This window comes from Lactuca saligna, chromosome 7, assembly GCF_052625555.1.
Source record: "Lactuca saligna cultivar CGN05327 chromosome 7, ASM5262555v1, whole genome shotgun sequence".
NCBI lineage: Eukaryota > Viridiplantae > Streptophyta > Magnoliopsida > Asterales > Asteraceae > Lactuca > Lactuca saligna.
Genome location: NC_136423.1, coordinates 11,977,244 through 12,001,155, shown reverse-complemented (window position 1 = coordinate 12,001,155; position 23,912 = coordinate 11,977,244). Strand labels below are relative to the sequence as shown.

Genomic DNA, 23,912 nt, shown 5'->3' with positions numbered 1-23,912 from the left:
AGTGCTTATGGCACTTTTAAATATTTTGATTATTTCCGCGCGGGGGGGGGGGGGGGGGGTGACATCCCCTCGAAGAGGGTGTGATAGTTGTCTACAATTTTTACTACAACGTCCAATGAAGCGTCGTAGGGGGTACACTCAAATCATGTAGCTCGGTTATATAACTCACTATACACATTAACTAGAATATCTCTCTCTCTCTCTCTCTCTCTCTCTCACTCACACACACACACACTATCAACCATGGGCTTGGTTTCTTTCAAGATAATTTTAAGTATGTAATTACTTATGTAATATAACAGTTTGGTTTTAAAGGATATTCAAAGATTCATTACAAACACGGTTTAAAGTATGGATTTACTTATTCAAAAATACATTTTGGCTTTTAAAGACTCATTGCAAACATTGTTTTAACTATTTTTATGCATACATAGAAAATACTTTTTAAACTTATTAAAAGTATCACTGTTGTTAGTAGAAAACCTGTAACACTCACAAACTTTGTGTTGACTCTCAAAACTACATGTATTCTCAAGAAAACTACTAAACAAACATTCAATAAGGATTAGATTACAGGTGACTTAGTTTACTTGATGTTGTATTATATGCATATCTGTTAAGGCAATTCATGTATTATTATTATTTGTAAAAACCTTGTATTCAAATATCAAGATAAAACACGAAAGTTATATTGTTTATTGTTGTACTTGTGCTATATATTCAGTTTACCTGTGATCCATGAACTTAGTCATACAGCCCTACGTGTTACACCGCCTTGGCCGGGGGTGTGACATAAATCCCACAACCGATGTTGCCAGCGAGAGCAGGCGAGCCAAAATTTCTGCCGATACCACCTGTTCTACCTCTGTTGCCTCCTCTGCATGGACGACCTCCCCTGTTGCTGCCTCTGGAGTTCCGACCACCGCCCTTGCAATTAAAGAGAGTTCCTCGGTGGTTGTTTGGAGGCCGATTTTCATGATTCATGTTTTCATGTGTGGTATTTAGGATAGTAGGGGCTGAAGCATGATCTTGATGAATAGCTTGTACCACACGATTTTGTTCCTTAATCATGGAACCTTCTTCAAGCGTTAGTATCGACCGCATTTCAAGAAAAGTTGGGAATGGTTTCTGATGTCAAATGGTGGTAACCACATGAGCAAACTTTGGAGAGAGGCCATTAGTGGCATAGATAACAAGATTACGTTCTGGAACCGGGGCTCCGATGTTGGCAATAATATCATCAGTTGACTTTATACGAGTACAATATTGAATGATCGTTGGGTCACCAATTGTAATGGAACATAGTTCATCATCAAGTTCCATGGCCTTGGATTCTTTGTTTTCAAGGAAAAGAGCTTCAATAGACTTCTAGACTTCGGCTGCTGTAGTATCAGGTTTGAGAATGGTTTGGAGGAGAGGCTGAGCGAGAATGCCATACATCCATTGTTTGACAATATTATCGACTTTTTCCCACTGGGTTTCATTGGCTTTGAGAGACGAACCATCAAGATAACCATAGAAGGAATACCCAATGCAATGGGTCTTGAATAATTTTTTCCATGAATCATAATTCACGCGATCAAGATCAAGTAAAAGAGGGACATATGACTTTTATGTTTGTGATGCCAAAGATTTTATGAGTAGGTTTGGTTTTGGAAGAGCCTGCATCTGAGACAGTCATGATGGAGAAGAGATAGAAATCGAGAAGAGAATAAAAGAAGACACTGCCCTGAGGATCGACTAGGGTTTAGAGAAATTAGTCTAATACAATGTTAGGCACAATATTTTCCCATGAACCATAATTATATTTCATCACCAAATATATACATGATACAAGAATTGGGCTATGCTAAAACATTGTGGGCTAAATACAATGGGCCACACAAAGATTAAAACAAATACAACATGTAGAAGAGAGTAGTGGTTTTTTATTTCCTTTGGGAAATTGATATGAATATTTTTTTTATGGTTTAATCTTGTTTTTTATACATATGCAGGTTGTTGATGATAGAAATCCATCGATAAGGTTTTGATGTAAGTTGTTTCTACCATCGACTTTGAACATGGCGAGCATCCTTTTTTATTCGGTATGTACGCATATATTTTGATATTGATTTTTAGTTAAAAACAAATATTAATCCTTTAGTGGACAAAAGCATGCGTCGAAGTCCATGTATGCAAATATTATTATTTTCCTTTGGTTACTTGATTACATAATATATTATTTTGTCATCCATATTTGTAAACTTATTAATCGTCAATTTCTTATGGTTAATTCATGTTACGTCTGTATTGTTATCTTTTTTTTTTTAACTGTTTTTTGTGATTTGCATATGGATGTAAAACGTTTGTAATCTGTATGATGTCTTAGAAAAAATGTTTGTTATTTTATAATGTACATTTATATTTGTAAGCACACTTCGTTCAAACCCATGGCGTAGCGAAAAACTTTTAACTAGTTTTAATTAAAGTCAAACGTTCATTAGTCCGTTACAAGGGTAACCAAAGTTAATTATGTGAGGAAAAAGTTGAAAATTCTTTTTGGGACCAAACCCGTAATTTCCAAAAAGCTGAAGGACGAAAAGTCTAATTTGCCCTGCAAAATGCAAATTCTATTTTGTAATTGTGCTCAATTACAAAACTGGAGATCAAACTTAAATACTATACTTTGTCAATCACGAAGCAACTTTGAATAAAACCACCAAACTAGTTTCTCCCTACATTGGTGGATCTTAATGTATTTGCTTCAAGATGGAGAATGAGGCAACCTTTTTGCAAATTGAACCATTTTCTGATATGTACCAAATCATCCCTTTCTTCCATTCCATTTCCATCCCTTCTCAATTGTGCATTATACCTCTTGCATTCGTGATAAGCCTTTCCCAATTTTGATCATAAGATGATTTAGAAAAACAAACATTCATCTCCCAAGATTTTGATCATTATCCTTGGCTCGATCTATCATACAATGGCCGAAGATGGTTTAAAGGATGCCCTACTGAAAAGAAGGAACCACCACCAAAAAGGTCGAATTCTTCCCTCTAAAGAGAACTACCATCGACAACAACCTCAAAATCAAACGAGTGTAAACCCACCACCGATCTCAGGAGTCCAACTTAGCTTAAAACAAGTTGCAATCTTCTTGGCGATTTACCTAGCAATAGGCACCATTTGTTTTTTCCTTGTTCGAGATCAAATTAGTGGTAGGAAAACCAATGGAATCCTTGATTCCATGTATTTTTGCGTTGTGACAATGACAACCGTAGGGTATGGGGATTTAGTCCCAGAAACGAATTTCGCAAAGCTTCTAGCTTGTGTTTTCGTGTTTATGGGGATGGGTCTTGGTGGCTTCGCTCTTAGTAAAGCAGCAGACTATATAGTAGAAAAGGAGGAAATTATCGTTGTAAAAGCCATGCATATCCATGATGCATGTGGTCTGAACGAGATCCTGAATGAGGCAGAAAGATATAAAGTCAAGTATAAATTTTTAACAGTCTTGATACTCATTGCCTTCCTGGCAATCGTTGGAACTGTGTTCTTATCTATATTCGAAAACATGACTTTCTTTGATGCTTTTTATTGTGTTTGTGCTACCATAACCACACTGGGTTATGGGGATAAGAGCTTTTCAAGCTCAGGAGGCCGATTGTTTGCAGTTTTCTGGATCTTAACGAGTACCATCTCATTAGCACAGATGTTTGTGTACTTGGTTGAACTATGGACTGAAAGTAGACAAAGACGACTTGTGGATTGGGTACTTCATAGGAAATTGACAATTCAAGATATTGAGAAAGCTGATCTTGACAATGATAAACGTGTCAGGTAATTATTAAACTTGGTTTCTTTATTCCTCAAAACATAATAACTAGATTCTTGATTTACATATATATATATATATATATATATATATATATATATATATATATACTAATTAAAAGAACAACTTTTCTTGTGTAGTCCTGCAGAATACGTTGTTTATAAGCTGAAAGAGATGGGTTTGGTAAGCGAACAACTAATCTTGAATGTGATTGAAGGATTTAACGATTTGGATGTTGATCATTCAGGCACGTTGACAATTAACGATGTATCAGACTAATGAAATATAGCTTACATATTGTACATTGCTTAATTGGCTTTGACTACTTTTTTTGTAACAAGATTTTTGTTATAAACATACCATGAACGAAAGTTTGAATAATTAATATAGTGGTATAGATGTTGTATTTCTTTCTTGAAGTCCAAGACATAAAATAAAATTGACAGTAATTTAAGAATATATTAGATTGGTGGTTAAAAAAAAACAATTGAATAAGCAAAAGTAAATTGATGTATATATTAATAATATACACCTTCTCCAACAACATATTGGAGATCATCGAAAACATTTATTATATCTACAAGTACACATTTGTTATCATGTATAAACGAAAAAAAAAACAAACTTACTATCTCAATTTCTCTTTCTATCTCTCCTTTATAACTTTATTATTAGCATCATGAAAAGGAGACTTTTTATCTTTCACGATCTTGATGATAATAGAGCCATCAAGACTAAAAATGGCCGCCATTAGAATTTTAATTATATACTTGCTTTTTTACATTACCGAACATCCTTGTGGGTTTTCTTCGCTGAAATAATCACACCTCGCATAACACGGCCTGTTTCCGCCGTATTGGTATCCATAACCGTCGTAGCATGGGCCTGGTGGTGGTGGTACCGGCCGTCCATATCCATAATGGCATGGCCCTCCACCGCGACCTTCATAGCACTCCTGGCAACACACTGAAACAGGGAACTGCGGTGGACAGAAGGGCTGCGGGTATCCATGCATCGGTTCAGGCATCTTCACCGGCTCCGGCTGTGGAACAACAACAGGTGGCTTCGGAGTTGGAGCAGGATCGGGTTTTTTCGGTGGATCCTCCTTTGGTGGATCAGGTTTTGGTGGATCGGGTTTGGGAGGATCGACTTTAGGCTTTTCAACCGGCACCGGAACTACAACCGGAGGGGGCTTGGGCTCTGGTTTTTTCTCGATTACCTTCGGCTTCTCAGGTTCTGGGGGTTTCGGCTTTTCGACAGGCTTAGGTTTTTCCGGTGGCTTCGGTTTGTTCTCGACGATCTCAATGCTCTGGATTGCCTTCCCACCTTTGCAACAAAGCTTGTCTCTGATCTTCTCAGGGTTGCAGCATACGACTGTGATCCTAACCTTATTTTTGTCCTCATCAAACACTTGATCTCTTATTTCTATCATCCCAATAAACAAGGAAAAAAAAAGTCAGTTCTCATCTTTAGGTAACCCAACTTGTACATTACCCCTCGCAAGTTGTAATCAAAAAAGATTATTAAGATCATCTTTGACCTTGAAAATCTTGTGAGACCCAAAAAGGTATGAAGCAATCAAACAAGATGATCGATGTTTATAATTAATAAGATGCAGGGTGGAATTAACTCACGGGGGAATTTACAGAGGACTTTCTTGACCTTCTTGTAGCAGCAGGGGCATTTAAGATCAACATTCAGTATCATTACTGTAACCTGCTACACATGATCATGATTTCATTCATGTCGACGATCGAGATTCTAACAAACCAGTCCGTACACATACATAAGAAAGAAACAGAAAGTAAGATGAAAGTACCTTTTCAGACGCCATGGTTTTCCTCAAGTGATGAGAGAGAGAGAGAGAGAGAGAGAGAGAGAGAGAGAGAGAGAGAGAGAGAGAGAGGGTTAAGAAGATGAGAAATAATCGAACATTGTGAGTTATGAATTAACTATGTATTAATTATGTGTAGTTTGAGAGTAGAAGAGGTGTCGACGTCCATGTGAAATCATCAAGAATTGTCGGTATTAAGAAGAAGAATGGAGGCGATTGCTGACCCTTCACTCAAAATAACGCATTTCTTTTTCATAACCATGGAAGATAAGCTCAGCCCCCACACACATTAACTCACACCAACTCTGTGTGTGTTTTTGTTTGTGTAATTCTAGTACAACATGAAAGTCGTTTAGTTTGACCCTACGTGTTGTTTATCTTTATCTCTCTCTCTTTTAACATTCAATGTCTGGTGTATTTCTTTGTTAGTGAAACAGTTTCTTGTAATATACTAGACATAAAATACAATCTTTATGTTTATTTTAAACTATGTGCAACGTGGGGGCACGTTTCTTCCCTTTTCTACTTCACATTTACGCCAATTAATATTGCATCTACAAATGGTGACCAAAACAAAACATGGCTCCCATTTAATTTATGTGTGTGAGAAATAATGGATGAACATAATACGATATTAGAGGCCTTTAGTTTTATACTACTATTTATTATATATTGTTTTTAGGGAAAAGGAGAGGTGAAAATGGGATTGCTTATGTATGGATGACAGGAGGCGTCGTTGTGATGTATGTTGAAAGCTTCTTCTACTTTTTGAATAACCAAAGGGACAAATGCTTTTTTTCGCCTTTACAACAATTTTAGGTGACCACAACTTGATTTACTTCATAAAATAAACCTCAATTATATAAGTCGTAGTCATGCCCAATAATACGTTAGATTACGGACCAAATATTTTTAGAACATTATTGCTATATCACAACCTATATACATTAAACAATATAAAGTTTTAATGGATTATTATTTAATTTTTCATATAACTTTATTATTTTTCCTTTGATCTATTTAACAGTACAATATCTCAATAAAACATTTTTTTTTTCATTCTAAAAGCCATTTATTTGTAATAATTCTATTTTAAAACTTTTTCATTTAAGAGTTCAACAGTCATTCATTGAACTTTATTTTCATCGATGAATATGACACCTAAGAATTGTTAAGTTTATTTTATTGAATATTGAATGTCAACTAAGTGATTCTTTTCATTAATTATTCTATTTAACCATACATTATTTATGTATATACACAATAAAAACACATGAAAAACGTCAAAACGTAGGGGGTTTGGCATAACCAGTACCATCACCTGGTTATTCTTTTTAAATTTCCATCTAGTTTAAATATATATATATATATATATATATATATATATATATATATATATATATATATATATATATATATATATATATATATATATATATATATATATTCTCTACAGGGTGTGCTACATCTATGCGTCCCTAAAAATAACAAATGTTAGATGATGTGAATTTCAATAAAACCTGTCTTGGAATAGATTTCTGCAAATCGTATGCTGGGTTAAAGAAAATATTAATTTTAAAATATAATGTGCTCATAAATTATTAAAGCTAGTGGATTTGCTTAGCCGTATCGATTGATCCTCTTCACCAGCTTCTTGTTTTTTCCCCCTTTTTCTAGATACGTTCTACCAAACAGGCTTGCATTTTAGTCAATCTCATGCCATACATTTAAATAAATGAATTAATTAATTAGATCAATCCAAACTAGCACTAAAATAATATTATAATTTATCGGTATTCATTTACATCAAACACTTAATCATGTTTTTGTTGAGGTATAAAGTCTTGTCCAATATTAAGCATTTGGATCATGTTAATGAAGCATTTGGAGCACTTACAACTCAATGGAGCACTTAAAGTTTATGGAGCATTTGTCAAAGGGACGGATCTTCTGAGAAAGGAATGAGTCATCAGACAAAAGAACGGATCAAGTGTCAAATGAACGGATCATGTACAAGGGGATTTGGAGCACCTGAAAGAGGTTTGGAGCACTTGGGGGGGGGGGGGGGGGGGGGATATGGAGCAACAAGGAGTCCTTGTTGTGCCATTTGATAAAGGTATGGGCCAAGAGGGATGCTCTTGCACCATCTTGTTCTCCTCTTGTGCCATGATGCTTTTTGTTGCACCATGCATGGCCTTGTTGCACCATGCATGCGTCTATTGCTCCATGGTGATTCTGTCGCTCCAAGATTGATGTTTGTGCGCTTTGTTTGATGCTCTTGCGCCATTTATATCCCGGTTGCGCCATCTAGGGTTGTTGTTGCGCCCTGAAGAAGTTGTTGCACCATCATGGACCATCTTGGTACATGATGCGCCATACTGATTCATTTGTTGTGCCATGTTGATCCAAGTATGCCTAAAAGATGATGCTAAAAAAATGTTTCAAAAGATGTTGCATGGCAGAATATGATTGATTATCACAATTCATGGGGCTTTGGACTAGGCCCATTAGGGTTTTTGGTATGATCTCTCGAGTATAAATAGACTCATATCTCCATCATTGTGAAGTGTGTAAAAATTTCAAGAGAGTAATCACTGTGAGGTGAGGTTGAGAACACTTCTTTGGAGCAGTTAGTAAGCAAGAAAGATTCTTTTGTTTTGAGAGCTCAAGTGAGGTGTAACATTTTTATGTGATTGTATTCATTCTTGGAAGTTAATAAAATCCTTTCTCTCTCTCTCTCTCTCTCTCTCATTCGCCCGTGGATGTAGGCCACCTTAACCGAACCACGTTAAATATTGTGTTCACTTGATTTACTTTTTTAGAAGTTTTATATCGGTAAGTTAACCAAAGTTTTTTTTTATATTTGTCTGAAGTGCTTAACTTGTTTTGTTGTCACCCCCAACAAACTGGTATCAGAGCTATGGCTAAAGATGGGAGAGTTAAGATCAACAAACTCAATGGGCACGATTTTGGTATCTAGAAAATGCAAATCAAAGACTACCTCTACCAGAAGAATTTACTTGAACCATTGTCCAAAAGTAAACCTGAAGAAATGAAGCAGGAGCATTAGGAATTGTTAGATCGGAAGGCACTTGGTGAGGTGAGATTATCCTTGGAAAAAGAATGTAGCATGCAACATTGTCAATGTGAAGACTACACATGAGTTGATCAAGGCACTATCTAACATGTATGACAAACCTTCAGCAGCGGACAAGGTTCACTTGATTCGACAATTGGTAAATCTGAAGATGAAGGAGGGTGGCTTAGTGACTGATCATGTTAATGAATTTAATTCAATCCTATCAAGGTTGATTTCAATTGATATTAAATTTGAAGATGAAGTCATGGCATTGCTACTATTATCATCTTTGTCTGATTGTTGGTCCGGTACAATGTTAGCTTAGCTCAAGTGAGGGTGCTAAGCTAACATTCGAAGGCATGCACGATTTAACCCTTGATGAGGATGTACGCAGACAAAGTGTTTGGAGAAGCTTCGAATAGTCTTCTAAGTATTAAAGATAGAGGAATGGGGTCCAACAGAGGATGTAGGGATAGTGGAAGATCAAAGTCGAGAAAGAGAGGTTAACAGAACAATAGGAGGGATGCGACTTGTTAGAACTGCAAAGAGAGTGGTCATGTCAAAAGCCATTGTGTAACATTATGTTTATATTAAATAAAATAAGTAAATAAATAATTAACCCTAAACTCCAATATGTAAATTACATCATTTTTCTTATGTTACTTTATTGTAGCCCTAAATTCGTAATAATTTAGCAAGGCGTTGGTTTTGGAAGTTAAATGTCATAACTTTTGAATATTTGGGGGTTAAGTGTAATTTCAGATTGGTTTGTAAAGATTTTCAGAAGTTAGGGGATATTTGGTAAAAGTTGCAATTAAGTTGAAAAGAATATGGTGGAGGAGGACCAAACTTGAAAAAGATGGAATATGTTTGAAAATGAGACACGAGATTAACCCGGTATCCCTTCCCCCTCGTTTTCTTGATGCAACCCTAACCCTATTATATTTTTCTTCAGTCGCCACCATGTGGAGCCTTCTCAGCCACCACTGCCTAGTCGAGTCCGACCGCCACCTTTCCACTTGCTACCTCGCCATTGAAGCGCCACCACCACAACCCTGCTGCCGAAAGTCGTGGGCAGCCGGAGAGCCATTGAGACCGATGATTAAAGCTATGTTCATCGTTGTGCGGGTCGTAAGCGACCGAGAAGCTCTCAGTAAGGCTAATCATCACCCACCTTCTTTCTTCTTCGTTCTTTTCTATGGGTATAACGTCTTGTACGTCATCTATTGCCGCCAGTGGTCTTTGGTTGTTGTTCTCGTTGTTTCCGGTGTCATCAGCCACCTAGGAGGTGGTCGAGTGTATGTGTGTTCGAGTGTATATGTAGTTTTCTATGTTTTTGTGGTTGTATGTGCAATATTTGGTCGGAAACCCACCACCATCACTATGAGGTGGTGGTTGCCACCGCTTTGCTGCCACTAGCCACCATCTTTGGTGGTTGTGTGTTTATAGGCGTGATTGGATTGGTGTTTGGAGTGCTTTTGTCACTTTGTCCTAGGATCATAACCACCACCACCGTGAACCATCGTTGACCCCTACTGCCCGAGGTGGCATTGGGTGGTGCCCAACCTAGTGAAACTCTAATCGGCCAAAAACTTAACCATTGGACTAATTGGTTGTGTTTAGGTTGGAAACCCTAATTAGGGTTTAGAAAACCCTAATCTTGCACACTTTTGTTTAGGACTTGTCAGGACCCGCATTATGGAACGTTGGATTTGAATTATGAATTATGCCCAACCATATTGTATGATTGACCTGGTAGAGTGATGGACTTAATGGGTTAAGTTTAACTTAACCGTAATTGTCATTTTGTGTAAAATTCCTAATTATGTTGGGCTTTGAATTAGGCCTTTCTTTTGGGCTTAGGTGTTTGGGTCCTTGTTAGGCCATCTAAGAACAAGTGTATAAACTAGGATATTTGGATGGGTATTAAGGTAAGGCCCATATAAGGGTTTTGGGCCCAATTTGGAAAATTGGGCCATATATTGGGCCTTGGTTGATTATTTGGCTTTTGAGCATTCAGAGTGTGAGTTTGGGCCTTAGTCTTGGACCAAACTAGGTTAGGGGTAAAATGGTTTTTTTATCCCAAGTATGGATTTATGGTTATGCATTGAAACCCAATTATTAATTGGATGTTGTTTTGATATTGATAGTACGGGGTTCTGTCAGCCAGCAGCCATAGTTTTATCTGCGGGACTTCAGCAGTGCGAGGTGAGTTTCCTCACCAGTTTTAGTTGGTCGAAGGTACCAATGTCGTCCCATGTTTATTCTATGTTAGTATGCTAGCTGTCTTCATGACTCTTGCATGTGTATGTATTTATATGCTTTCCGGGATAAGGTCTGATGTTGGTTGGGTCCCGATGACTGTTTGTATGCTATGTATCTATGTTGCATGTGTATGTAATTATTTGATATATGTTATATGCATGCCGGGTGGGCCCGATTTACTACCAAGCTTAGCTCGATGACCGGGAGGGGAACACTATATGTTTTGTTATGTATGGTATGGTTATCTTGGGGAACCCACTAAGCTTTGTGCTTATGGTTTTCAGTTTATGTTTCAGGTACTTCGGTTTCCAAAAAGGAAGAGTTTGGGTTGACTGCATGAAACGCACACTTATTGTTCCGCATTTGAATTTTTTTGGGATTTATAATCTGATTATAATGTATCGATCTTATTTAAACAAGTAATTATTGATCCTTCTTCTATAAATAAAACGAAATTTTATGTCAATATTTTTGGGGAGTTACAAGTAGGTAGCAGAGCCTTGGTTTGATGGATTCGGGCACACTCTCAGGTGTGTCTGAACTCAAACTGATGATTTGGTAAAGTTTTTCAAAAATAAATATATCTAATTAAGTAAATAGTTTTCTAAAATAAGAAAATGGTATGGTGCATGCAATCAGTCGAGCTCAAGTAAGTTTTCCCAGAATACCGATACATGTTATCTGTTATGATTTGATTTATGAATCTGTGAATTGCATTCTAGTTAGGGCTAAGGAAATGCTCAGTTTTTGCGTGATAGAATGATAGGAGAGATGCCTTGTTTGTCTATTATATCAACTTGTAGGCTAGTTCTGATTAGCCAGTGATAGGTTGGCGTGTTATGTGATGCCTGGTAGCCAAGGAAGCATGGGATGCTAGATTGGGTTCGATTTGAATGTGTGGGCAGTCAGTAGCGGGAGTGGGAGCTCCTTATATGAGTTGTAGTTTGTGGGATTGGAGTGTACTGCATGAATGTTGCTTGCTATGTGGTTTGTGGAACTCTTAAGTGATGGGAGTTAACTACTAAGTGAATATGTCAACTCACATGTGACAAAGGTTGAATAATCTCAAACTGATGGATTTGACCCTATTGCGTAGATCTTGTTTGAGTCCAACCATTGTATGGATAAGTCTGTTACTCGAAGGATTATTGAAGCCTTGATGCATGTGATTGTATTCATGAGGTGGGCAACTGACATTATGAGGAGTTCTTCAGCAGCTAATGGCAGGATGAGGTCGGAAACCTAGGAAAGCCTAGGGATTGCTTCAGGGGGATTTGATGCGCCAGTTCGTGAGTGTTTGGTGTATGTATTTGAGAAGGTGACTTAGAGGATTTGGGAGGGTTTTTGAGGAAATTATGGATAGGTGTGGAAGGTAGAATATGTGCGGGGTTTAATTTATCTACTCGGTGAGTCAAGTCCCTGACTCGGCAAGTAGCTCAGTCAGGGTGAAACCCTAATTTCGGGGGTTTGCACCTTATTTAAACACCTTAATCCCCACCCCCTTAGCCTCTTTTGCAGACTCCTTGTCCCAAACCCTTAGCTACGAAACCCTAGAGTGATTTTTGAGTGTGTGAGCCACTTTTGAGTGTTATTTGTGCCTTTTGAAGCTTGTGGAAGAAGAAGTTAGAGGACTCAAGAGAGAAACAGTAGATCCAGAAGTTTCATCCGTGTAGTTGCATTTTATGAGTTAGTCGGGGATTCGTGGGAGCAGCCAGCAGAGATTCCTCATGCACGAGATCAACACCCAGATTGAGAGGTTAGTTTTACTCCAGTAGGAACAGGTTGAAGGCACCAATTTTAGACCGTTTATGTATGTTAGCATACGTCGGACTTAGCTCCGATGCCGGGGATAGCTCGATGCAGCTTATATATTTCGGACTTCGGTACGATGCCGGGGCAAGCCTGAGGAATGTTTTATGCTTGATGTCTTTGTGATTCTTGCATGTACTTATTTGTATGTTCCGGAATTCAGTCTGATGTCAGGGAAAGCCCGATGTAGATTTAGCTTATATGTTATGTGTTATGTGTTATGTGTTATGGACTTCGGTCTGATGTTGGGGCAAGCCCAGGGAAGCTTTACATGTTATATGTTATATGTTTATGTGTTATGTGTTGTTATGATATATGTATACCGGACTTCAGTTCGATGTCGGGCGGGGCCCGATGCCAGACTTCGGTCCTATGTCGGGCGAGGCCCGATATCGGATTCGTCTGATGCCGGGTAGGACACGATGTAGTGGGCAAGGCCTAGTATGTGCTATTATGTGTTATTTTATGGTATGTGGTAGTTTGGGGGAGCTCACTAAGCTTCGTGCTTATAGTTTTCAGTTTTGGTTTTAGGTACTTCAGCTAGCAAAGGGAATGGCTCGAGGTAATCGCATGACACACACCACAACTTTTTAGCCTGGGAGATCACACTTATATTTTATATGAGATTTGATATGATTGACATATATTATGATATTTTGAGATACATGTTTTATGATTTTATACTATGGTGATGATAATTATGGTTTAAATAATGATTTAAAAATGAAAATTTTTGACCGTATTTCTGGGATGTTTCATTCATCTCATCGGAGATTACTCGCGGTATTTTAGAATGGACCCTGGTGGTCTTGGGTTCATTCAAGGAAGGAATTTTGGAGCCCTTGGATGATCATCTTGGGGACTTTCAAGCAAAGATTGTGGAAGGGTAGTTTAGGGCTCATCTGGATCCCAAAGCTTGTGGATCCCTAGAATCCTTCAGGAAGGAGGATCCTATTATTAGTTCCTATCATTGGGATTAGAAGGGAGTTTTGCACCATGTCCTCAAGATGGTCGAGGTATCTTAGGAGGAGGTGATCAGGATTCCTTTAGATGTTTGAAGGTATGTTATCCTTTGCTTCTTCAAAGTGGATATTGGGAATTTGTATTGCTTTGGAATTTTGATTGGGATTGAATAAGTTATATCTTGGGTCGGTCCTCTGCTATTTCCTGGGTTATCAAGGATGGTTGTATGCCTTTCTTCATGCCAAGAATTATTCGATGAATCTTAAGATGGACGTATCTTGTCGAGTGGGTTTCAGTGTGTTCCGTTGTCTATCCTGGTCCTTATCATGATCAATTATGGGGTGTTGCTTGGAGGATATTTGTTCAGGGTTAGCGTGATAGTTCTCTAGTGAATTCAGGGTTGAACGGTTCTATCAATTGTTCGGGTATGATCGAAAGTTGCCTATTGTTCTGGTCAAAAATTACACAATTACTAATCAACCAAATTGAATGAGAGGTTGTGATGCTCGAATTATGCAATAGAGAAAGGTAAAGTGAATGACACGGTCGTTTACAAGGAAAGTCTTTGATCCTTGCTAGGATCATCAGCACAAAACCTTGGGAGGTGACAATGATCAACTGCCTTGATGATTTTATTAATGTAAAAGGATGATTACATAGAATATTTTAGTAAGAACAAGTGAATGATTTCGTAGAGTAAGCTTAGAGTAAAAACAGTGTGTTGTGTGTAAAATACAAGTGTCAATTTATAGTATAAACTAGCCAACAAGATGTATGATATTTCTGGGACCTCTTTGACCAGCTTCACGAATGTTATTTAACCAAGTTTTCCGGGTCTCGAGCATGGTTGGGATCATTCTCCATTGAGAATTGTTCTTCCCTTGACTATTTCTGCACACACATTAGTTATGAACAAAATATGATTGTTATAACAGTTAGTAAAAATAATAACGGTAATAGTCGGGATCCTGAAGTAACTGAGGATCCTGAATATTTGAGGATCCATGATATTTGACGATCTTGGCCCTAACAATTTCCCCCAAGTTATTCCTGAAAATGTAAAATTTAATTTCGAAAATATTAAAGGAATAACTTAAATTAAATAGATAAAAGGGAAATTAAAATCATTCCTTAACGGATAGGTTTTATCCTTATCAAGATAATCGAGAAATGGTCAAATCCTCTTTGTTATCTTTTCCTGGCTATAAATGTGAATTTTTGGTAACTTCCTCTTTACTTTCCTCAGTCATCATCATCTTACTGCAAAGGTAAATTTTCTCATTACTTGTTTCCTTTTGTCCCTTCAATCCCCTTCATCATGGCTAAGAAAGCTATTCGTTCTCAAGGTAGTGCTGTTACCTCTCCCGAGAATGATTTCAGCAATCAAGCAATTTTAACCTATGATGAGGTTTGCTCCTACGATAAGGATATAGAATCATTGAAACTATTGGGGCCTTTTATTCTGACACAGTTTTTCATCCTTTCGAAGCTACCATCCAAACTGATTTTATGTCTCCGACGTAGGTCTGTTTTCCTGAATACCCGTTTAGTCTAGGGTTAACCTATCCTTTCACTAGCATCGTTCATGATTTCTTTTTGACTACCCAAATTTCTTATATCCAAACTATATTTGTGATATGGAGGATCCTATTTTGGATCGACCGCTTAAATCAGTCCAAAAATGCGGACATTTGATCATTTGAGTTGGCTCTCATCTATGATCTTTCTACTTTTGGTTCTTCCCGTTTCTTGCTAAGAGTCAAGACAAACAAACCCCACTGAAGGGTCCAGGTTATGGTTTGGTCTAGGCTTTCCATTGTAAAAGGTCTTTTGAGTCATTTCATGTATTTTCAGGTTGTTTTGGTGTTTACGGCCAGGTCATGTATTTACTGCCATAAACAAGTTTACGATCGTAAACCTTATTTACGGCTAGAGTCTTCTATATATAGGGTTGGTCAAAGTCTTTTGTCGTTTTTGATCATTTAGTATTTGCGGCTAGAATATTCACAAGTTGTACCAGACGTTTTTGTGATATAAACGTGTGCAAGCTTGTTTCTTCTTCTTCTTCTACTTCAATTCTTACTATTGTTGATTGATTGATTTCTTGGTCACTGGTTAAGATCTGTTTCAGGACCTTACAATTGGTATCATAGCGAAACTTGTGTCAAAACATCTCTCAATCAAGTTTTCGGTCAAAGGAACTTGTCCTCATTATTGTTTCAAGACTGTTTTGGTGGTTACGTGACTAAAGGAGATCGAAACTGCACAAAATTCGATTTTTCATCAACTTCTGTGTGTTTACGGCCAAAAAATCACGGCCGTAAACCCCTATTTACGGCCGTAACCTCAAGAATATTCAATAACCATATACTCATTTTATGACCGTAAACTGAGCATCTTCAGTGACCGTGAACAGTGAATCTTCAAAGATCGTAATCTCCCTGACCGTAAACTCATTAACCGTGAACTCGAACGTAAACCCTTGACCGCAAACTACTATTTTTCTTGTTTATAATCCTTTTTTATTTAAAATTAATAATAATAATAATAAATGGGTTCTCAAAGTCAAGCACATCATCATGAACTGGATTCAGATATGGGAACAACCACGCGTATTCCAAGATTGATGTCTGTAGATAGGTTTCCTGAATAGAAATACCAAATTAAGAAATAAATCAAGATGAAAGACTTCAAGGTTTGGCGCAACATTATCAAAGGTATAGTCAGAATTACTACCACTATTGCGGGACAACAGGTTGACAAAGCAGTTGAAAATTATAGCGATGAGGATTTTGAGAAAGTTCAAAAACAGGAAAGGGCCTTAGCCACTTTGACCATGGCTTTATCTCATGATATAGCTTAAGGTTTCATAGAATATACTTCAGCCAAAGCATTGTGGGAAGCTTTGATCGAGGTCTACGAGGGAAATGAAGACAAGAAAGAAAGCCATCAGGATATGCTAAGACAAAAATTCAACATGTTCAACTATATCCCTGGAGAAACCCTGGAAGCTCAGCTACAACGATTTACCACACTCATTACTGAGATGAATATAGCCGGGATTTTCTTGAATAAGTATAAGATAAACAAAAAGCTATTGAATGCGCTTCCGAAGTCGTGGAATATGAATGTGGATGTCATCAAGAAGAAAAAAGAAGGCTTGATCCTAGACCCGGTGTGTTGGTTTCTGATCTATTTCAAGGCCTTTCAATTCATCCAACACCTGTTCTTACTGCTGACTCATCTGGACCATCTCATGAAAGACCAAACACCACCTTTGATGTTGGTGGTTCCTCAGCCCCCACATATTTTTCTCCTCCTAGGCCTGATCATGATGCTGCCTCTGTGAGGCTTGCTTTGCATTTGGCTAAAGAATAAAGCTCACTGCCTTCCCCTCAAGCTAAAGAAATTTCTATTAGGGAAAGCCACTCTGGAGAAGATAATCCTACTATCCTTGAGCTTCAAAAGGAGATAAATGTAATCAATCAGAAAAATATTGAGCTTGACATTCGGGTAGCTGATCTTATGACTGAAAATATCAAGATCAAAATTCAAGTTGCTGATCTTGAAGAGGACAAGAATCTAAAGACAAATCAAATCACTGATCTTCAGACCCATTTTGGTCTTGTTACAGCCAACTACTTTGATCTGAAGAAGAAGTCGAAAGAGGAATTTGGAGACAAATTTAAATCATCTATTGATGAGTCAAGAATGTATCTGCCTTCTCAAGCTCCCCTTGTTGTTCCACCACCTGCACAAACATCTCGAGTTGTAGATAGATTTGAAAAGGAATCAACTCAAGATCCAAATGTTGTTGCTTTGAAACGTGCCAAATTGGCAAAATCCGCTGAGAAAAGATAATTTTTGTTTAAAAGGAGCTCATATCAAAATGCTCTTGGAGATCAACCCAAAATCACCGTTACAAACCTTGAAGAGAAACGTTTTAGAGACATATATGGTGATAGGTCAGGAATTGTCTCATGGGGCTTTCATGATATGCTAAATATGTGGCTCGTGAGAGGGAAGAGTGGAAATACGGAGTTATATAAAGACTTTCATGATTTCCATTCCTAGACCAGGGTTGATCTCACAGAATTATCGAATGCTCCTTTTGCAAATCCTTCACATGATCCCAAGGCAACACATTTCAAGCAATTTGTGGAGGATCAAGCAAAGAAGGATTTTCCTGCAATGAACACTGTAGAGTCAATCATCAAACAATACCCCAATGTACTTGATCCCAAAACCAATCTTCCTCTTTAAATTGTGATGTGGCCTACCACCAGTCAAGTGAAACAGATTCCTGTACTTCAGAATTATCCAGATGGATCATTGCAGTCCATGCTTTACTGGGTTTTTGATAAAACTACAGCCTTTGTTGTCATAAAACCTAAAGATGGATGCATCCGAATGTATGAAAAAAGAGATATGTTTCAATTTGGAAGATAGGATATTCATCAGTTGAACCTTCATCAGATCAAGGTTGCAGAAGATATTTTTGAGCCAGCTGCAAAAGAGTATACATCTAGGGTTACTGATATCATCAACAAAAGGATGTGGAACGGGGCTATGTCTAAATAAGTTGTTCTTCTTGTTGACAATAAGTTGTTCTTCTTGTTGACAAAGAACGACCCTCTAGACCCTTTGTGTGCAAACCCTTTATCCAAGTTCTGAAAAGACTAAAACAAACATGTAATAAAAAGGAAAAACACAATAAAAATAAATCCTAAACTACTTGTCCAAACAAAAACAAACAAATAAAAATTATTTTCAACACAACCAAATATAAATAAAAAGGATCATTCAGTCTTCTTCTTCCTCGCATCATCATTCCGCGCTCCGCTTCCACTTGCCCCGCTTCTTCTCGCCTCTATCCGCTCCTCCCATGTGTGAATTTACAGATAATTTCCTCCATCAATATGCGGAAGTTGGAAGTGATTAAACATTTGGACGTGTGATTGGTTGCTAAAATTGACCCCCCCCCCTATCCAAATCATTTTGCAACCGGTGCATCTCAACATTGTACCAATCCATTGGTACTTCATCATCAACCGGGATTACTGGTGGTTCATCATGAGCTTCTCTTTGGCGTCTTCCTACCCGTATACCCGGCTCCTCGGGCGCTATCACCAGATCATCATGAGGAATGGCAAAGGTTCCTCCACCAAAATCTTCAATTATCCTTGCCCTCCTATAAAGCAAAATGCTAAAAAGAGGGGTCGGAACCTCTGTCAACATATCCCATGCCACTGCGTTCATCAACCCATACGACCTTGCTAGGCGGGTCACAAACATCCCGCCATTGATTTTGGAAGTCCTCCTGTCCTTGACTGCTCCCTTGGATAAATAGGATGCCATGCAATATGGGAGATTACAAAAAAATTTGGAGGAATAATACTCCACGAATAGAGCACATCAAGGTTAGGAACCTTGTCGTCATCTTTCCGCATGTTGATCGTACTTGAGATGAGGCGATGAATTAGCGGGTGGGTGGGTGATCTGATACTCCCATCTTGATCGGAATTGGGGATATAAACCTTGTTAGCAATAGTGCTCCACCAAATAGAACCCTTGACACCATCCGAAAAAACTTGATGACAATGTTCAAGAAAAGTACCGAACACACCAGTGTTGACCAATTGCTGGTCATAAATTCCTAACCTCCAAGCCAGCTCCACCATACTACAATGGTGGTAATCCCTACCGAGATAAAATGCAATATTCCCTAGACTATAATAATCGTTTCCTCCATGAAAAGAAACGGTGGACAAAAATTCCTAGCACAATTCTTGGTACATCGGTTCTTGAATTCTGAATAACCAGTTCCAACCGTCACAGGTTATTGACACCCCATTATGCATGAATGTTTTGACCAAATAACAGGCTAATTCTTCCTTATAACGCACTCATCCAAGCCACTCCCAATCAATTCCATTTGGGACATTGATTTCCTTTTTTTCAACTCTTCCAACCTCTTCCTCCACTTCCTTATTGTAGATTCGGAATTGATTCGTGGGAAGTTTAACCAAGGATGAGATTCTTGGTTCCCACGAGAGCTTTGATCCCTTTTGAAAAACATGTTCCTGAAAAATAACACAAACAACACCAACATACCAGAAAATACAGAAAAACATCAAAACTCATAATCTGGCTAACACGACTAGACTCGTCGAGTCCATGAACAGTCTCGGCGAGTCTGATGAACACATCGGGTCCTGTTGTGATTTGAACTGTATTGAGTCATGTAAACTCTAAACTCATCTCATAGGTTTGTCCACGAAGGTATTCTAAACACTAATTCATAACCATTGTGAACAAAAACTCACAAAACATGTCAAATTTAATAACCCTAGAAATCATATATTTTCAAAAACGGGTTTTTTCCAGAAATTAAGACCATATAACATCTAAAGATTGAACCTTTAACAGAATTAGGAATGAAAATTGTTACCTTGTGTGAAGATTTTTGAGAAATCAAGAGAAGAATGAAGATGAAAGCTTGAGAGCTCTTTGACACGGCGTGTGGTGTCGGCTGTTGTGTAGAATGAAAGTGATGTTTCAATTAGGATTAAAACCCTAATTTTTATCGAATTGTAAAATTATTTTTTTCAGTAAATAATACTGACTCATCGAGTAGGGTACCGACTTGGAGAGTCAGGTCATGGGTCAATTTTCCTGGATACATATGGACTCGTCGAGTAGGTGGCCTAACTCGGCGAGTCTGTTAAGCTTTTTTTTTTTTTTTTTTAAATTGAAAATTTTCTCCCAAAAACTTTATTAAATTCACCACACCCCACACTTAGGACTTGCTTGTCCTCGAGCAATCATTTGTAGACAAATAGGAAGATTTGAATAGAAAAATCCTAAGAAAACCAAACAAAAACGAAAATAAAATGAAATAAAATGAGAAAAGAAAAAGAAAGAAAAGTCTCGTAACGGGTTGCCTCCACTTCCTCATGGCCATTAAGGTTTACATGGTGTAACCCTAATCTTGCCACACTATATAAGAAACCCCTTAGCATCCAAAAAGTGTCACTAGTGATCATTGGAATCCATGAGCCGATTTTGGAGTATAAGAAACTCTCTCAAAAGTCATCATTTGTTCTAGGTGTGTTGTGATTCCATTTGAGGCGCAACACTTGGGACGCTAAGTTCTTAAAGGTCCAAGATTTCCAACTACAACAAAAGGTATGTCATCCAACTAGAATTTTGTAGTAAATATACTCAATTGTATGTTAGTTAGGATGATGCTTTGGAAAAATAAAGTTTGCATGTATATTAGAGAAAACATAGATCCAAAGCATCTAGGGTTGCATATACACCATAAGAGTGTTAGAATGCTCAAAACCCTTCAAAAACAACTGCCCCCAACTCCAGGTCATATATCGGGTAATTCACATCGTGAGGCTTCAGCTGCCTCAAGGTGTAAGCGATGACGTGCCCCCTCTGCATCAACACTACGCCTAAACCCAAGATGGACGCATCACAATATATTACAAAATCCTCAACTCCCTCTGGCAGGGATAAGATTGGTGCCTCGCACAATGTTTGCCTCAAAGTCTTGAACGTTGCATGCTGCTGAGGCCCCCAACGAATGTTAGTCGGGTCAGGGGTACTGTTATCTTGGTGAAATCCTGAATGAATCTCCGATAATAGCCTACTAAACCGAGGAAACTCTGAATCTTAGATGGAGACTTTGGAACCTCCCATCTCATCACGGCCTCCACTTTGGCCTGGTCGACCAGAATACCGTCTTGGTTGACAAGGTGCCCTAGAAACTACACATCGTGCAACCAGAATTCGCACTTGGAGAATTTGGCGTACAAGCTCTCCCTCCTCATAGTATCAAACACCTCTCACAAGTGCTCCTCGTGCTTCTCCTACGTCTTAGAGTAAACCAAGATGTCATCAATAAAGACTATCACAGACCGATCCAACATCAGTCTGCATATGCAGTTCATGAGGTCCATGAATGTGACAGGGGCATTGGTGAGCCCAAAGGGCATCACACAAACTCGTAATGACCGTAGCGAGTCCGAAAAGCAGTCTTCTGTACATCCTCATCTCTGAATCTCATCTGGTGATAGCCTAAATGCAAATCAGGAGTGGGTAATAGTTCTTCACCGTTACCTTATTCAGCTCCCAGTAATCTATACGCAATTTTTAATATAGCTTCCAAATAATTATAGTAATGTTATTAGGTCCTTAAAATAATTATTTGGGCTATTATTATTAGTTATATTGAGTGTTATTTAACGCTTATATAATAATAATAATAATAATAATAATAATAATAATAATAATAATAATAATAATAATAATAATAATCAGACTATTAATTTGCCGCGGTTATCGTTAGACTAAACCCTAGTGGTATTGGTACTAGGTTCTATCGAAGGAAAGTTGTTTTGAGAGTATCGAAGCGTTGTCCGAGTGTTGAGTCACCACCTTTCAAGTGAGTGCATAGTTAATAAACTTATTTATCGTGGGTTGAAAACCCTATGTGCTCACCAGGCTCCCAAGCCTAACCCACTCAGTTTCTTGTATTACAGGTAGTGGTGCATAAGCATAGATGTGATGTCTTGGGATGAGAGATTAATGGATTTTAGGCTTGTAAATACGGAATAATGTAGTAAGGTCTATGTTGTATTGTTTATACTTATGTACTGTATCGAACATGACATCCCGAGTCTTTTTAATGAAATACATTTCTATGGAAATGCTTTTGATAAATCTTTATCATAATATTGTTTTGGGACAAATTCCGCAACTCTTTTATTAAAAGATTACTCTGATTTTGAAATAAAGTACAAACAAAACCGGTTTTTTCTGGCCGTGATTTTGGGGATGTCACAAACCTAATCCTGTCCATATTCAGCCTGCCACATCCGCCACTGGTCCAGCGCAAACTTTTCCTATGCAGTTCCCACTTCTGTCCAAAACCGTTTCTGATCAGTCCCCTCAAACCTATATGGTTGCTCCTTCGGTTTCACATCCTTAAACAACTCCAAGTGATACAAACGCACCTTTTGGTAATGTTTCTTCCACTCATCATATGCAAACTCGTTCAAAATATAGAATTTTTAAATCTAAACATGCAGCTGATCTTGCTTTTACCACTCATCATCCTTTATGTTTGGCCTTATTTACCTCTCATGACCCTAAAGGATTTAAATTAGCAGCAAAAGATCCTAAATGGATGTTGGCCATGCATGATGAACTCAATGCACTCAAACAGAATAATACATGGGCATTGGTACCTTGACCTAAAGATAAAAATGCAGTTGGTTCTAAATGGGTTTTCCATACGAAATTTAACTCAGATGGCACTATTGAACGACTTAAAGCCTGACTTGTTGCTCAGGGCTTCACGTACGTTCTGGGTCTAGATTATGTACATACTTTCAGTCCTGTAGTCAAGGCTGCTACTGTTTGTATCATCTTATCTCTTGTTGTTATTAATCAGTGGGAACTTCATTAACTCGATGTTAAGAAAGCCTTCTTGCATGGGCATCTTAATGAGACAGTTTATATGGATCAGCCTCTTAGGTTTGTCGATTCCCAGTTTCCTGATCACGTTTGTATGGTCAAAAAGGCTCTTTATGGTCTTAAACAAGCTCACCGAGCTTGGTTTCAATGTCTAAGTGCTTTTCTTATACGTGATAGATTTACTTGGAGCAAAGCTAACACATCATTGTTTATTTTCAAACGGGACGCATGCATCATGTATCTTCTTGTCTATGTTGATGATCTTAAAGTGATCGGAAATCAAGAAAAAGTCATCACTTCCTTCATTCATCGATAGCACCAAAAACTTACGATCACAGATCTTGGTGACTTCAACTACTTTCTTAGTTTAAAGGTAGCCTATATTGATGATGGTTTATTCTTGAGTCAATCCAAGTATGTGCGAGAAATTCTTGAACGAGTAACCATGCTTGATTCTAAACCGGTTCACATGCCTCTTCCTCCTAATGAGACATTTATTTCAAATGGTACTTATTTTCACTCCCCAACCTTGTATCGATCTTTGGTTGGTACACTTTAATATTTAACCATTATCAGGCCCGATATTTCCTATTATGTAAACCAGGTTAGTCAATTTCTACAGGCTCCTATTGATATGCATTTTCAGTGTGTCAAGC

The 23,912-nt window shown here is 38.0% G+C and overlaps 1 protein-coding gene and 1 pseudogene across 2 annotated transcripts; one reads left to right on the top strand and one right to left on the bottom strand.

Moving 5' to 3' along the window:
• The first annotated feature begins 2,968 nt into the window (after nt 1-2,968).
• On the top strand, nt 2,969-4,096 carry LOC145006664 (two-pore potassium channel 1 pseudogene; annotated as a pseudogene).
• A 208-nt stretch (nt 4,097-4,304) lies between these two features.
• Nucleotides 4,305-6,037, bottom strand: LOC145005174 (uncharacterized). 2 transcript variants are annotated; one of them, XM_078964223.1, is made up of 3 exons: nt 5,637-6,037; nt 5,452-5,536; nt 4,305-5,242 (listed from the first exon to the last, which is right to left on the bottom strand). In XM_078964223.1, exons 1-3 carry the CDS (start codon nt 5,649-5,651, stop codon nt 4,596-4,598), a joined length of 747 nt encoding a protein of 248 aa, XP_078820349.1. In that variant the 5' UTR covers nt 5,652-6,037; the 3' UTR covers nt 4,305-4,595. The 2 variants fall into 2 exon arrangements, with proteins under 2 accessions (XP_078820349.1, XP_078820350.1); XM_078964224.1 differs by having other exon boundaries at nt 5,452-5,533; nt 5,637-6,035.
• Nucleotides 6,038-23,912: the final 17,875 nt, after the last annotated feature.

Excerpts from the sequence above, each read along its gene's own strand:
- LOC145005174 (XM_078964223.1), bottom strand. Across the intron at positions 5,243-5,451 it reads AGTCCTCTGTAAATTCCCCC|AAATAAGAGATCAAGTGTTT; the intron begins GTGAGTTAATTC and ends TTGGGATGATAG.